The 16,410-nt window shown below is 41.9% G+C and overlaps 1 protein-coding gene across 2 annotated transcripts in view; it reads right to left on the bottom strand.

Annotated features, from left to right (window-relative positions):
• Positions 1-16,161, bottom strand: part of LOC112570250 — a 28,020-nt gene extending 11,859 nt beyond the window's left edge. For both annotated transcript variants that reach the window (XM_025248620.1, XM_025248621.1), the window contains exons 1-3: positions 15,820-16,161; positions 5,972-6,106; positions 4,037-4,095 (exon numbers count right to left, since the gene is read on the bottom strand). In XM_025248620.1, the coding sequence (XP_025104405.1) occupies positions 4,037-4,095; positions 5,972-6,106; positions 15,820-16,063 (438 nt within the window). In that variant the 5' untranslated portion in view covers positions 16,064-16,161. The remainder of the gene's footprint in view (positions 1-4,036; positions 4,096-5,971; positions 6,107-15,819) is intronic.
• Positions 16,162-16,410: the final 249 nt, after the last annotated feature.

Raw genomic sequence — 16,410 nt, 5'->3', positions numbered from 1 at the left:
CCTCGTAAAATTATTGTAATATTTCCAATAACAAACTGTGGGTAACCAGAAGCTTAAAGAATATACAGTGGAACCTCGGTTAACGAACTTAATCCGTTCTGGAAAGTTGTTCGTTATCCGAAATGTTCGCTATCCGAAACAATTTTTTCCATAAGAAATAAGGGAAATAGATTTAATTGGTTCCCAGCCCCTGTTGACTTGCTAAAATTTGAAAGTTACAGGCTATAAAGGTATGTTTTAGCGAGAACAGTTATAATGCAATATAAATGGAGTTCAATAAACATAAAAACATTAACGAAAGCATTTAAACATCAGAAAACTTGCGTTTTGACGGCGTGGGTGGATGGAGGTGTGGGGAGGAAGGGGTGGAATTACTGCTTGGATTCCCCCCCTCCATGAGCACACGTGACATTATAAAATCGGGGGTGACTTCCTTTTGAGGTTCAAGGAAAAAACTTGTCCAGTGTCTGTTCCTTCTGCCTTTCTTGTAAAACTCTTCGGTAATACGACATCACATATCCGACAGACGCATGCCACCTTCATACTTTGAAATCATTTCCTTTTTCCATTCATTTGTTGGCCGCTTCCATGTCATTACCTCACTACTATTAATTGGTCTTAATCTTCTTTGGAGCCATGATTGAGGATTATCTTACTAAAATAAAGCACAACAATCACTAAATAAGAAGGATGCGCACAGATAAGGAACGACCGATCGTAATTGTGTCTCGAGCGCGAATGATGACACGCTAGTCGGTCACGTGTGGTTCACGTGGCTGTTCGTTATCCGAAATTTTGTTCGCTATCCAAGACAAACTTTTAGCGAAATTTTTGTTCGTTAACCGAAATATTCGCTATCCGAGGCGTTCGCTAACCGAGGTTCCACTGTACAGTGGTACCTCGACATACGAGTTTAATTCGTTCCATAACCTTGCTCGTATGTCAAATTGCTCGTATCTCAAAGCAATTTTCCCCATTGAAATTCATTGAAATGCCATTAATCCGTTCCAGCTCCCAAAACACCACCTCAGTTGTTTTTCTTAAGTGTTTTTGAATAAGAAAAAGTGTATTTACAAGAAGAAACATTTTTTTATGAATAACAAATACATATTCTATAAAAACATATTAAATTCTTTGTTTGTGGAAGTGTGTGGGATCTGCTTCAGCAAATCACCGTAAATTGCTCGTGCCTTCTCACACATGATGCTTTGTGTTAAGGTTCCTCCTTGAAGCTGCTTCTCTGTCACCCACACAGTCAATAGTTTCTCCATCTTTTCATGGAGAGAAGTCCGGAGCTTAGAAATTATTGTAACGCCCCTAGCTGGCGTTGTACCCTTTATCAACTCCTGTTTAAGCTCAGAATATATCATTGATGTGCTACACCCGTACATCCTTGCCAAGTCAATTACTCGCACACCTTGCTCGTGTTTTTCTACGATTTTGCCCTTTAATTCAATAGACATCATCTTCTTCTTCGGACCCATGGTTACAAAAATAAATGGGATAATGTTTTGTAAATGTACAAAAAGCAAAACAACGCGAACCCAACTTATCAAAAATGCTTCGAAAACGAGGGAAACAAGCACACAGACTGAGGTCTAGTCTGAGGTGGGAGAAACTGTTAGACACTGCACACGACCCCAACATCCGCCCCGCATGTTGGGGTCGTGTGCAGCGGTGTAGTGTGCGATTCCTCGTATCTCAAATCTTGCTCTTATCTCGAAGCAAAATATCGCTCGCTCGGCGGCTCGTATCTCAAAACACTCGTATGTCAGGGCACTCGTATGTCGAGGTACCACTGTACTAAATAAGAAAAAAATTTTTGCAGTAGCCAAAAAGATCTGTGAATAGAGATGTAAGGGAAGCAAGAGAGCAAAAAAGAGTACAAAGACAAGATAGAGTTATGCTACTGTGCCGGCGGTTATGCCTGGCAAGGGATTAAAGGTCCAGTGACAGATCGCTTCACATGCAAAATCATCTTGTACTTGGTACTAACAGTGAACTACACACAATAGTCAATGTCATTATAAACCATTTACTTGCCATATACAGACCAGTTATTACATGATTGTCACTAGAAGTACGTTTTATGTGCTAAAACCAAGTTGAATTGGTACTTTTCTATGTGTGGAGAGGACGCCATGGAAAAACGCGAGTCATGCGCCACTTCCTGACTGGATGTATTTCTCATGACATCATCCTCAGGATGACTTTAGTGTTTACTTGCATTCTTTCATATCTTTCATACAGCAATATGGCTCAGCCCTATGAAGAAGAGCCCTTAGCTTCAAACTACGATCTAGGAATGTGGTCGGAATCTTGCAATGAAGACAATTGTCTATTGCAAGAAGAAACAAAGGTGACCGACGACACACCATCAATGACAGAAATGGAAAGGTAAAGAAAAAGGCCAATAAAAAAAAAATTTGATTTTTACATCTTTATCCGAAACTTTCTTTCTTGAAACTAATACTCTTAAAAACTGTTAAAATTTCTGTTCCTCAGGCTAAAAACAGTTATTTTTGATTTTGTTTTTATATATGCAATAGCCCATGTTATGTATGTGTGATAGTGTTAGACCCTAGAAAATTATATTACAATCCTCACTTTTAAAAAATACACATATGCTCTCCTTTTTCTATTTAGCAAATTCACATGCTGTGAAGAGTTTGTTAATTTGTGTGTGTGTGCGCGCGCAGTTGTGGCCTGTTTGTGTGGCCTAACAGGTGGTTGCATGTCCTAAATAGGCTCCTACTCGATGAACAAGTACTGATATGAGCATGGAGGAATTCAGCTTTGGAATTTTTGGCAGCATTTAGCATATGTTTATGGACAGTCAACCCAGACCTACACCACAACCCCTCAAATCGCCAATGCTTTGCCTTAGTTCTCCGCAGCTTATCGCCAATGCTGGGGTACCATGGCAAGTTTGTCGGGGTGAACTTGGGTATGAACAGCAGGGGCATGGGCTTCCAGCACCATGCGGAGAATGCTGTAGGCCTGTCAGCAGAGTTTGAGGGGCAGAGGGCCAGTTTGGTTCCCAAATCATCATGAAACATCAGCACGTCTATGCTAGACTACTTTTTGCACATTTTAGTTTTGCATTCAATACAGTGCAGCCATAGCTTCTAGCTTTGAGACTGATTTCTGATTCTGATCTTCCACATCAAATAGATTTGTGGATAGTGGATTTTTGCCTAGCAGACAGCAGAGGGTTTATGTAAACAGTCATTATTATGATGTTGTTACAACCAGGTCCACACAAGGCTGTTCTCTATCACTCCTGTATTGTTTAATGTGGTCAGCAAAAATGTATCTTCTGCATAAGCTAAACAGTTTTTCAGTCAGCAAAGCTGTTTCTATCAGTCATTTATTGAGAGTCTTCTATTTTTTTCCTTTGCATGCTGGTTCCACAGTCTGACTGTCCATTACAGGAATAGTATGAACAGTATTGTCTACATCTGTTCTAGGATAATTGGTATAAAGCAGAGGTAGTTAGCTTCTTTCTGTGATCAATAAATAGGAAAACTTTCCGCATTTTGTCAATACCTAAACAGGTGCTAAAGGGAGAATTTGTAATATTAAGCTCAGGTAAATGTTATGCTATGGTGGTATATAGAAGCAATAGGCACCTTCAATTGTTTGTACCATCTGCAGTCCAGCTGCTCAATCACAGATAAATTTTCAGTGGTATGTGTGTTGTTATAGCTGTGCACATGAATGGTCTACATGTAAGATTTATTTCCTTTTAGATTGTGTCCCTTGCTAATATTTTTCACTCATATTTTTCCCCTTGATATATAGTAACTAAGCACTTTTCCAATGTTTAAATTGCGCATTGGGACGAATAAAGCTGGTCATTGTCATTGATTAAGTGACCTCTAGCAACAGATCTTATGCCTAGAAATCTATCATCTCATGATCCAATTTTGTATCAAAAAATACTGCATAATCTAGACAAAACTGTATCAAACATTTGTCATATCTATCATATCACAGACACTGCAAAACAAAAACATTTCGTCTGTCAACTTACATTGTCTTTAACATGCCTCACAATCTCCTTCACAGGGTTGCTACCATTCTTCTGCATTTCTGAAATAAAAAGCAGAAAAAAAAGCTTTTGAACATGTGTAATTTGAATGGAAGTATATTTCAAGGAGAACACTGTTACCAGGTCAATGCTGTACCTCAAAAATTCATCTCCTTTGCCTACCTTTAATAGTTATTATCACAGGACTATTCTGACAAGAAGCTCATCAAATCATGTCCTTTTATTTTTTCTTAAGATGAAATGCCACCTGAGTTTGCATTTTCCCAAAAAGCTCTCAAAGTCAGGTCAGGCACATCTGTAGTTTTAATTGTGTGATTGACATGCAGGATGCAGCCCCATTTAGCATTTTTCAAGAACTCACCAGGTGCCTTAGCTTTAAAGCAGGGGAAGCCACTGCCCTAGGGCAATGTCAGGGAACGGTGGTTTTATTCTCACTTTCACTCACTACACGCACGCGTCCCCTTGCGTGTTCTTTCAATCATATATATCACAAAGAGTTGTCGTGGGAATCAAATAAAACTTTAAATCAATCAACATTAATTGTAATACAAGATTTTCAAGCAAATCAATTTAAACCATACCACCCAAGATCACTCATGTCTGTTCTAAATCATAAGATATACGTCAAATATTATTCAATACCGAAACTAGTACAGCACACAGGCTGCTCCAACAGTTCTCTTAATGTCACCAAGACGACATACACATGTCCGTTTCAATCCACACCTAACGATACGTCTCTCCGAGCACTTTTCTAGCCACCAGCAATGTCCGTGTGCTCATTAATGTTCATCACATACATACACACAGTCCGTGTAAACCGTCTTACTCTCCCTCTAACGTTGACGGTGGAGATTAACAATGGGGGGTACGACCTTCCCCTCTCTCTCTCTACAGGTAAACTCAAAAGGCAAAAGTCTTACTTTCCGTTGTCGGCATCAGCGGACAATCAAATCGTCAGTGTCCTCGACACTCCACTGCACGAATTTAGGGGATCAACACATGACCCAAAGCTGGCACCACAAATATACTCCTGGGGATCAACACATGATCCAAGGCTGGCACCACAAATATACTCCTGGGGATCAACACATGATCCAAGGCTGGCACCACAAATATACTCCTGGGGATCAACACATGATCCAAAGCTGGCACCACTCATAAATCCGCAGGGATCGACACACACAATATCCGAAGCGAACACCACACACACTTTCTGTCCGCCTCTCTTCCCTGCTCAAAGCCGTCTGCTTTCTTCCAAATAATTTTCACCTTACGTCCCTCTCAAATTGCGTCATAAAATGACGTCGGGTTCTGACGCGAAACCACGACGCAACCAACACACTCATAAATGTAAGGTAAGGGCAATAATCTTTGAAAAAAACAAAAGACAGGGGCAACAACCCCCTGTTCCTAATAGACTAGTCTGTGACAGGCAAAATAGGGAAATCCAGGACAAGTGTCTTATTTTGGTAGTTATGAAGCCGTAACAAGGCCCAATCCAATGTAAAAATTGGAGGCAAGTTCCTCCTATGAAACAGGTGGAGTAGCTTCTATGCCCCAGAGCAAAAGAGAGAAGAAAATGGCAGTGCATGTTTTTGAATATAGAAGTTCCTTCCCTGAATAGGTCTTTATCAAGTAAAATATTTTAACATTCCTATAAACAAGCCAATTTCAACATTCCTATAAACAAGCCACAGATAACATCAATTATTGTTCATCTTTATAGAACTGGCTTTTCTGACATTATGATTGAAATTAAGCAAAAAGTCAACACTCAATCAGCAATGCAAAGTAATGATGAAAACAAATATGTATGGAACTGTAAAAAACACACAGAAACTGAAAAAAAGATTATTGCAGAAATATTTATAATTTCTACAAAAAAATGGTACAGTATAATGTTTATCAAATTACTTCGTAAGTGTTTGACTGCATCTGGACTTGAACAATCCCACATAACATCACATCTGATGCCATCCATCTGAGAGAAGTCTGGCATTAGCAGGCTCCATTTGCTTGGTGTTGGGGGCTGCGTCATGAACCCCATGTCTGAAAAAAGCATCTTTGTTGTTGATCAATAAAATATGGTACACTTGGCTGAGTGTTAAAATATTTAATTAAGATGTTCAACATTATATTTTCCCATCTAAAAGCTTAAAATTCATTAATGCAGGGACAGGGAAGCATCAGAAAAGATACATGTGTGTGTGAAAGATGTTTCGATTCAAAAAATATCTTTCAAATCTTTAAAATATAGTTAATACTATGTTTTGTTTATCTTAAAGGTTAGGGTTTATAATATCTATCTCATAATAATAACAATAAAGAACAAACAAGCATTTCTAGGGCACATTTCCTCCTTACAGCAAGCTTAATTGTTAAGCAATCAGCTCACACACACGCATACTTGAAATCAGTTGTACCAGCAGTCCAGCTGCTTATCTATAGACAAAAATTGTTAGCTGTGTGTGATGTTGCATACGTGCCTTACGATTGCATGTTTTTATATTGCTATAATGTCTTATCCTTATCTTGTAACTAGCACTCTTTCTTTTTTCTGTAGTTAACAGAAACTTTGTAACTGACCACACTTCCCAAGTTAATAAGCTGGTCATTTGTCATACACCCACACCATACACAAAAAAGTGTGAAAAAAATGCCTAAGAGGAGTGGAAGGAATGAATCTATCTAATCCTCTTGGTGCATCAGGTTGCACATAAGGCCTCAACCAGAGTCTGCCACCGATGTCAATCAGCTGAAACCCGATCTAGGCGATCCCATGTCCAGCCCTTTCCTTTCATCTCCCTTTCCACTGTTCTTCTCCAAGTTTCTTTTGGGCGGCCTCGTTTTCTTCGGCCATCTTGAGTCCATCGTAGGGCGACTCTGGAGAGGTCTGCTAACTGCTGGCGGAGCACATGTCCAATCCATGGCCAACACCTTTGTTGAACGTGCGTGGTGATTGGGGGGCATTGGTGTTTTACACCGTGTCAGCAACTAAGGCTATATTACGGCAAGCAGCCAGCTCTGTAAACAGATGCCACGTGCAGAGAAAGAACAGCGTGCCCGAGACGAGAAATGAACTCAGGGCAGCCAACCTTCACTGTATTGGTGACAGGCGCTAACCGTTGCGCCACCGGGCCGCTGCGTGGTGATGGACTCGGTTTCAGTTCTTTAGTGGAGTTCTTCGTTGGTGATGGTATTTAGCCAAAAGATGTTAAATTTGCGCCTGAGACATCTGTTTTGGAAGATATCAAGTCTGTTACTGATGGTTTTGGTCATCTTACTTGATTCTGATCCATAAAGGAGGGTGCTGATCACATTTGACTTGATGATTCTCAGCTTGATCTTCTGACTGATGTTTTTTGCCTTCCATGTGCTCCTGAGTGAGGCCAGTCGAGCTCGAATCTCCACCTCCACATCCCTGGTGTTTGACATTTGGACCCAAGGTAGGTGAAACTGTCAACTTCCTCAATCTCTTCTCCGTTTAGTTTGATGCTGTCTTGGACTCTGGTGTTCACTCTCATACTGTTCGTTTTTTTTGTGCTGACCTTCAAGCCAAGGTTTCCAGCTGATTCTGAGAAGGCATTTGTTTTTTCCTGTATGTCTAATTGGCGGTGTGACCGCAGGGCAATGTCATCAGCAAAGTCCAAGTCTTCCAGCGTTATTGTTGCTGTCATAGACATGGTCCATCTGATCCCTCTCCTCTCACTGTTGGTGGAAGTCTTCATGCTCCATTCCATGGCCAGGATGAAGAGGAACAGCGACAGAATGCAGCTCTGCTTCACTCCAGTACTAACGTTAAAGGGGTCTGTGAGCTCCGTGTCATAGACAACCTGGGATTTGAAATCGCTGTACAGCATTGCAATGACCTGAACAAGTTTTGCAGGGACTTTGAAATGCCTCAGGCTCTTTTATTAGGACTCACGGTGGATGCTGTTAAAGCCTTCTCCAGGTCAATGAAACTGATCTAGATCGGTATCTTCCACTTGTTGCTCTGCACCAGAATCTGTCACAAAATGATGTGTTCAGAGCAGGATCACCCAGGGCGAAATCCTGCTTGCTGTGGTCGGAGGTCTTTCTCAAGGGTTGCCGTCAGTCTTGACAGAACAATCTTGCTAAAGACCTTGCTGGTGAGGGAAAGAAGTGTTATGCCCCTCCAATTGTTGCAGTCTCCAAGATCTCCTTTCTTGGGTAACTTGAAGATGAGCCCTGTCTTCCACGCAGCCGGGAGCTGCCCTGATTCCCAAACTTGCCTGAAGATTTCAGTCAGCTTTGGAGCTATCACATTCACATCTGCTTTCAACATTTCTGCTGTTATTCCATCTGCCCCTGGTGCTTTGCCGCTCTTCATTGTCCTAACTGCTGCTGTCACTTCTTCCAGGCTTGGCGGGTCTGAGCAGATGTCAAGGTCTATAACTGCTGGCTGGATGTCTGCAAGCTGAGGGGGGGATGGGGTGGGTCTGGTCCGTTCAGAACTGACTCAAAATGCTCCCTTCAGTGCTGTAGTTTTCCTGCCTCTCCCTCTACATTACCATTTATGTCTTTCACTGGCACATCACTGTTCTTAAACCCGTTGTTTACCTGTTTATCTTGTACAGTGTCTTCAGGTCATTTTTTTTTTTTTTTTGCTGCTTTTTCAGCTTCACCTGCCAGTTTGTCTATGTAGTCTCTTTGTCTGTTTTTGTCATCCTCTTTACCTCTTTCTTTAGTATATCTTTGTCTGTGTTGTTCCTTCAGGCGTTCAGATCTAGTGCTGTTGATTTTTTTGTTTCGCTGACTTTCTCTCGTCTATCTTCTTCCATGTCTCTTCTCTGATCCACCGTTCTTTCTTTTTTTCGTTGGATGCCCAGTATTTTCTCTCCTGTTTCCTGTAAGACTCGATTGAAGTCGTCTAAGGTCTCCTAGTGCCTGGAACCTGTTCTTTACTTCCACAGCAAAGGCCCTTTTGGTGGCTGGATCTTTCAGTTTGCCGGAGTCCACTCTCTCCTGACGTGCTTGTTTTCTTCGCGATCGACATAGCTTAAGAGAAACTGGGGCCATCACAAGAGTGTGGTCACTGGCAACGTCTGCTCCTCTGTAGGCTCTGACACCTTGAAGTCAGCTCCTCCATCTTCGGTTGATAATGACATGTTCTATCTGGTTCTTTGTGATCCCATCTGGTGATGTCCATGTTGACTTGTGGATTTCTTTGTGTTGGAAGAGTGTGGCTCCAATCAGTAGGTTTTCTTCACAAAAGTCTGCCAGTCTCTCTCCATTGTCATTGATGGTTCCAATTCCATGCTTGTCCATGACATGCTCCCTGCAGGTGTTGTCACTTCCCACCTTGGCATTGGGATCGCTGATGATGAGCAGCATATCGTGGGCTCCAGCGCTCTCCGAGGCTGTCTGATTGCGGAGTCTTCTGTTGGTGCATAGCAAGCTAGGACTGTCAGCTTGGTGTTCTTTGAATGGAATCTTGCTCTCAAAAGCCTGGGTCCATAAGGCTTCCATTCCAACAGCGCCTTTTCAGTTTTCCTATTGAGGAGTAGTGCTACTCCTTCAGAGTGCTGAATGTCTGATCTTCCTGAGAACAAGATGGTATGTCCCGACACTAATCTCTTTCCCGTGCCAGTCCATCTGACCTCACTGACTCCCAGGATGTTCAAGTTGTAGTTGTCAAACTCCTTGACTAGCTGGAGCATCCTGCCAGTCTGGTATAAGGTCTGGACGTTCCAGCACCCCACCCTCAACTTTTGCTTCGGCTTGAGTAAATCCACTGTTGGGGCTCCAGCTCCCTTTCAGGTTTGGCTGTCGTCCATCATGTCCAGTCTCTTGGTGTGTTTCATTATCTCTACCATCCGTGATGGATACTCTGATGTTGGTTTCTGTAACGGGCCTTTTTTACATGGTGAGGTTGTTAGCCCTACCACAATCTACTTTACCTCAGTAGTGTGTCAATGATCACACCAAGATATTTCATCATCTTGGGGAGTGGGGTATGAACACCAGAGAATGTCAGAGTGGTATAAGGTAGTGTTATTTTAAGATTAATGTTTAAGGTGTTTAGAAGAAATCTGTTTTGTCTTCATTCAGGTGTAATTTCTTCCTGTTCACCCACTCCTTCATTGAGTTCACAGTCTTTTAAAGTTTTATAAAGCTTAAAAATGTGATCAAAGAAGTGTTGGTTGTAAGCCTGTTTTTCTGCACAGTGAACAATGCCAAATACTGGCTATAAAGTGACACTGAAATTTACCTGCATTTTAATTAAAGGACCTTTTGTTTGTAATTGTGGTGTAGCTAAACATACTCACTGCATAGCTGGACTTAATCCATTGCTTTTCAAAGTTTACAAATACCATGTTGATATAATCTTCCTGGTTTCTGTCTAAAAGAACATACACAGAAGGAATTTATCTCAAATATTTCTCTTTGATTTTCACTCTTCCAAAAGGAACGAATGCACTACTTGGTGGCATACCACACAGCCAGTTTTTCCACCTGGGCCTTACTCTGAGCCCAATAGGAGCTTTCTTTCAAACCATAGCAGGCTTATGTCAAGGATGTCTCCTATCACCAGTGCTGTTTAATATTTTCTTGGAGAAAATCAGGCCTAAAGCCCTTCACAATCATCATACGTCCATCTCAATTGGTGGAAGTCTGATCTGCAGCCTACGCTTTGCAGACAACATAGATCTGTTATCAGGCACTAACAAAGAACTGCAAGGCCTTGCCAACAGACTGATAGTTCAAATCATATGAAATGGAGACCAGCACTCAAAAGAGCAAAAGTTTTGGTCCATGGCAATGGCAAAGCAGAGATCTATATGAATAGGGTACAGCTGAAAGAGGTTAGCAACTTCAAATACTTAGGAGCCACCCTCTCCAAGGATGGCAGCTCCACACCATACATCTGCATCAGGATTGCAACAGCCAAAGCGGGAATGGCTAGACTGGATAGGATCTGGCATAGTCATAAGCTAAGGTTCACTACCAAGCACAAGCTGTACAAATCCCTGGTAGTGCCAATTCTGCTCTACCGATGTGGCACATGGACTCTGCTCACCAAGAGGGAAAAAGAGAATCCAGACATTCAAGAAGTGCCTGAGGAGGCTACTCCAGATTTCATACAAAAAACATAGAACTAACGATTTTGTACAAAACAAGATTGCCACACTTGTAGGACACCAGGAACCTCTAGTAAGTCTAGTTTCAACAGGCAAGCGATGTAAGCTGGTCTTCTTTGGCGATGTGACTCAGCATGACACCTTGTCGAAGACTGTCCTCCAAGGCACCTTGAAGGGTAACCGACGCAGTGGTGGCCAGAGAAAGAAATGGCTTATGAATGGCAGGAATGGCAGGAAAACTACAGCGCTGAAGGGAGCATTTTGAGTCAGTTCTGAACGGACCAGATCCCCCTCAGCTTGCAGACATCCAGCCAGCAGCTATAGACCTTGACATCTGCACAGACCCGCCAAGCCTGGAAGAAGTGACAGCAGCAGTTAGGACAATGAAGAGCGGCAAAGCACCAGGGGCAGATGGAATAACAGCAGAAATGTTGAAAGCAGATGTGAATGTGATAGCTCCAAAGCTGACTGAAATCTTCAGGCAAGTTTGGGAATCAGGGCAGCTCCCGGCTGCGTGGAAGACAGGGCTCATCTTCAAGTTACCCAAGAAAGGAGATCTTGGAGACTGCAACAATTGGAGGGGCATAACACTTCTTTCCCTCACCAGCAAGGTCTTTAGCAAGATTGTTCTGTCAAGACTGACGGCAACCCTTGAGAAAGACCTCCGACCACAGCAAGCAGGATTTCGTCCTGGGCGATCCTGCTCTGACCACATCTTCATTCTGCCACAAATTCTGGAGCAGAGCAACGAATGGAACACACCGCTGTACATCAATTTCATCGACCTGGAGAAGGCTTTTGACAGCATTAACACGAGTCCTTATGGAAGATCCTGAGGCATTACGGAGTCCCTGCAAAACTTGTTCAGGTCATTGCAATGCTGTACAGCGATTTCAAATCCCAGGTTGTCTATGACACGGAGCTCACAGACCCCTTTAACGTCAGTACTGGGGTGAAGCAGGACTGCATTCTGTCGCCGTTCCTCTTCATCCTAGCCATGGACTGGATCATGAAGACTTCCACCGACAGTGAGAGGAGAGGGGGGAATTGGTGTTTTAAGCCGTGTCAGCAGCTAAGGCTATATTACGGCAAGCAGCCAGCCCTGTAAACAGATGCCACGTGCAGAGAAAGATCAGCGTGCCCGAGACGAGAAATGAACTCAGAGCAGCCAACCTTCACTGTATTGGTGACAGGCGCTAACAGCGCTAACCGTTGCGCCACCGGACCACGTGAGAGGAAAGGGATCAGATGGACCATGACTATGACAGCAACAACAACGCTGGAAGACTTGGACTTTGCTGATGACATTGCCCTGCGGTCACACCGCCACCAAGACATGCAGGAAAAAACAAATGCCTTCTCAGAATCAGCTGGAAACCTTGGCTTGAAGGTCAGCACACAAAAAAAACGAACAGTATGAGAGTGAACGCCAGAGTCCAAGACAGCATCAAACTAAACGGAGAAGAGATTGAGGAAGTTGACAGTTTCACCTACCTTGGGTCCAAATGTCAAACACCAGGGATGCGGAGGTGGAGATTCGAGCCCGACTGGCGAAAGCCAGCCAGGCCTTTGCCTCACTCAGGAGCACATGGAAGGCAAAAAGCATCAGTCAGAAGATCAAGCTGAGAATCTTCAAGTCAAATGTCATCAGCACCCTCCTTTACAGATCAGAATCATGGAAGATGACCAAAACCATCAGTAACAAGCTTGATGTCTTCCAAAACAGATGCCTCAGGTGCATACTTAACATCTTTTGGCCAAATACCATCACCAACGAAGAACACCACCAAAGAACTGAAACCGAGTCCATCACCAAGCAGGTTCAAGAAAGGCGTTGGCCATGGATTGAACATGTGCTCCGCCAGCAGATAGCAGACCTCTCCAGAGTCGCCCTACGATGGACTCCAGACGGCCGAAGAAAACGAGGCCGCCCAAAGGAAACTTGGAGAAGAACAGTGGAAAGGGAGATGAAAGGAAAGGGCTGGACATGGGGTCACCTAGAGCGGGTTTCAGCCGATCGACATCGGTGGCGGACTCTGGTTGAGGCCTTATGTGCAACCTGATGCACAAAGAAGAATAGATAGATGAATGTCAAAGACTGAACTGGTCATAACCTGCTATCGCCCACAATAGACAAGAGTGGCATCTATGAGTTCCCTCCTTCGACAGGTGCTGGTCAAGGGATGACTGATTCACTGATTGTGTTGGGCAAAAGAACAAGAGAAAAAAAAAAATCAAATTAACTAGTCCTACAATCTGGTTTGAGTGAACCTATCACAAAACAAATTTCATCTAACTTTCTGTTGCTGGACATTGCAAAAAAAAAAAAAAGTTAAAAAATTGTGGAGCAGGAGGCATTGCTGTGAAAATCACAAGATGTGCTATCCTAACCCTGAACCCAACCTCTAAAACTAACCCTAAACAACTAAATCATCCAAATATCATGTGATCTAATCTCATTGGATAGTTTCTTTAAGCTCCACAATTTTGTAATGGCTGGTAGCAGTAGTAAGTAAATTTGTGGCCATATTACGGCATGTAACTCAATCCATTCACTACCCACTGCTTACCTTCTCACTACTCTGTTCAATCTCTCCCCCATAGTATAAATTAAATCAAGGTGGAAGCACTTGTGGAAGCACTTTCTCACAAATCCAACCCACTTTTAGGGTTATTTGTTTTACGTATTTCGCATTTTAGGAATATTGCACAAGATCCAAGAAATGCAAATGGCTTTAAATTCTCAGCCTCTAAAACCCAGGCAATAATATTTTTAAAAAATCAAACCAGAAGACAGAATATTCTAAACTAATGCTAAACTAAACAACCCTTAAGTACCATTTTTAGGAGTAATTTTCTTAGAAAAACAAACTGGACCCCATATATAAAAATAATAACTAATTTTGCTAAAAAAATAATAATCTAATGATAGTGGTTACTGGAAACAACTGTGGCCCATGTACTATATCACAGACCTTAACAAATATAGCAAAAAACACTAAAACCAAATCACTTCAGAAACAAGGCTCACACTAAGCACCCCCTACAAAAAACTGTTCTGATAAATACTGATAGATCTCAATACCCAAAGACACTAGCAACTTTACTGAGAGAGCTAATCCAGCTCCACCAGACACCCAAGTCATCATTGTTTTTCCTGCTCACAGAGTAGCTTGCAAAACACTTCTCGGGGAAAAAAAACCATAATAATATCCGATGAGCACACAAGCCAGGGAAGCAGTGCAAAAATCGGCTCTTTTTTTTTTGACAAGAGCACCAAATCAACAATAGTCACAAATGGTAAATGGAGGGCTGTTCACAGATTTTGTAGTGCAGGTCTACAAAGTCATCAGAAATGTGTGATTAAAGCAGATCAATTTAGACTTAGAAATACTCTTGTATCTAGATGAAAATGAGATTACTAAGATAAACATGATGGTGAAGCAGAGAGGATAGAGTGCACTTCACTAACTGTGTGACCTTTTAACCGGAAAATGGTAAAAAAGAAACCGCTATGGCAACCTTAATCTACCCAGAGATGTGGCATATTAAAATATCATTAGTAGTAACAATGATGGCAAGCCATCCCAAGGCTAGATTTATAAGGTAAGGGTAAAAGTCATCCTTTTCAGGTCAGGGTTAGATTTAGTGAGTTGTTAGAGGTGAGTTGTTAGAGACCTCACTTTTCTCGGGGCCAGCTTTACGTGAGGGCAGTGCCCATCTCCTCTCCCTCCTGCCTTACCAACCCTCTATGGAGTCAGGTGTCAGGTACCCATTCCTGCCAGCTGGGTCAACTGGGAAAGTTTACTGCGCTAATCAGGAACTGAACTAACGTGCTCACAGTTCGGACAGCGGCACTTTAACCCCTTGTCTATCTGCTTCCCCAAAGCTAGATTCATATAACAGGCAAAAAACAAAAAATTGGATAATATACCCCTCAAATTGTAACAAAAATTGAAAAAAAAAACCCTATAAACATTGCTATAAATAAATTAATAAGTGCTGGCCTATTTAACAACCAACTATTTAACTTAAAATATCCTTGAAGTAAATTAAACCATAAGAAATATGACCTTCCTTCTATCATCCAAACCAAAACAAAAGGTCCTTTATGTAATAAACAGCAGAAAAAATATAGAGTACCTAAAATAAACAGAAGTCTAGAATCTAGGGATAGGGCAACATAAAGGTTAGGGTTAACCCAGTGAAGTACACCACCTCTGTGGATTTGGCAGGCCTCCTGGACACTTAAGAGCAAGGAACAATTGAAAGAGTAAACAACACCTTCAGCATCATAGAGCTGCAGCCCTCTCCCACACCTACCCTAACCCCTTCCCTTCCTCACCCCTTCCATCCTCTATTCCCCTTTATTCTCTCCCCCAAACCCAACAGTGTGAAATCGCCTTTAGGTTGATGAACTTTTCCCTTCCAAACACGGAACGTGCCTCTGTTCAATGGGATCTTACTCAAAGATTATATTACTGCCATATGCATTGTCGAAAGAACTTACTGCTACAGCTTTACTAATACCGTTTTATTTTTATTTTATTTTTTTATTTTTTTATTTTTTTTTTGTTCTAGCAACAATTTGTGTGACTTTAGAACTGAACAATAAAACCAGATTTGCATATTTCAATGCAATAAACGTTTCATGCGCACCTTGTGTATTACTTGTAAAGGTTCTTTTGGGGGTGCTTGATCTTGTAGTTGTGGCCTCGGACACAGATGAACAGTGGCGGTTTTTTGTGACTCTGCCGGTAGACTGGCTGCAAGTGTCGGAAAATGAGAAAATGCTTGCTCCTGTAAGCGGGTTGGCTGTCGAAACATTCGGTCGAAGTTCTTTTTCATCCTTTGTAGAAAAGAGAACCCTTGGTCTATTTCTCAAGGAATATTTCCTGCTCATAGTCTCCACACACAAAAATTCATTACATATAAGAAAATCTCGAAGTATATTTTACACGCACAAATAAAACAATTTCCAAATTCCCACCACAAGGGATTTAGGAATATTTCATTTTCGGAATATTATTTTTATAAGAATTTAATCTATGGTCCGAAAACCAAAGTTATTACGAGTAGTGATCGAATAGTTGATATTATATATTTAAATATATAAATATTGTTATGAATAATGGTGTAAATTATCTTATGTCAGTACACAGGGAAGAAAACGCAAACAGGTTTGCTATTAAAATTAAGTCCATATTAGGTTGTTCGGGCAGGGTTGTTATTTCCCTTGCAAGGGCGACG

Source organism: Pomacea canaliculata, linkage group LG8 (assembly GCF_003073045.1).
Source record: "Pomacea canaliculata isolate SZHN2017 linkage group LG8, ASM307304v1, whole genome shotgun sequence".
In the NCBI taxonomy this organism is placed as follows: domain Eukaryota; kingdom Metazoa; phylum Mollusca; class Gastropoda; order Architaenioglossa; family Ampullariidae; genus Pomacea; species Pomacea canaliculata.
This window is presented reverse-complemented; position numbering and strand designations above follow the sequence as displayed.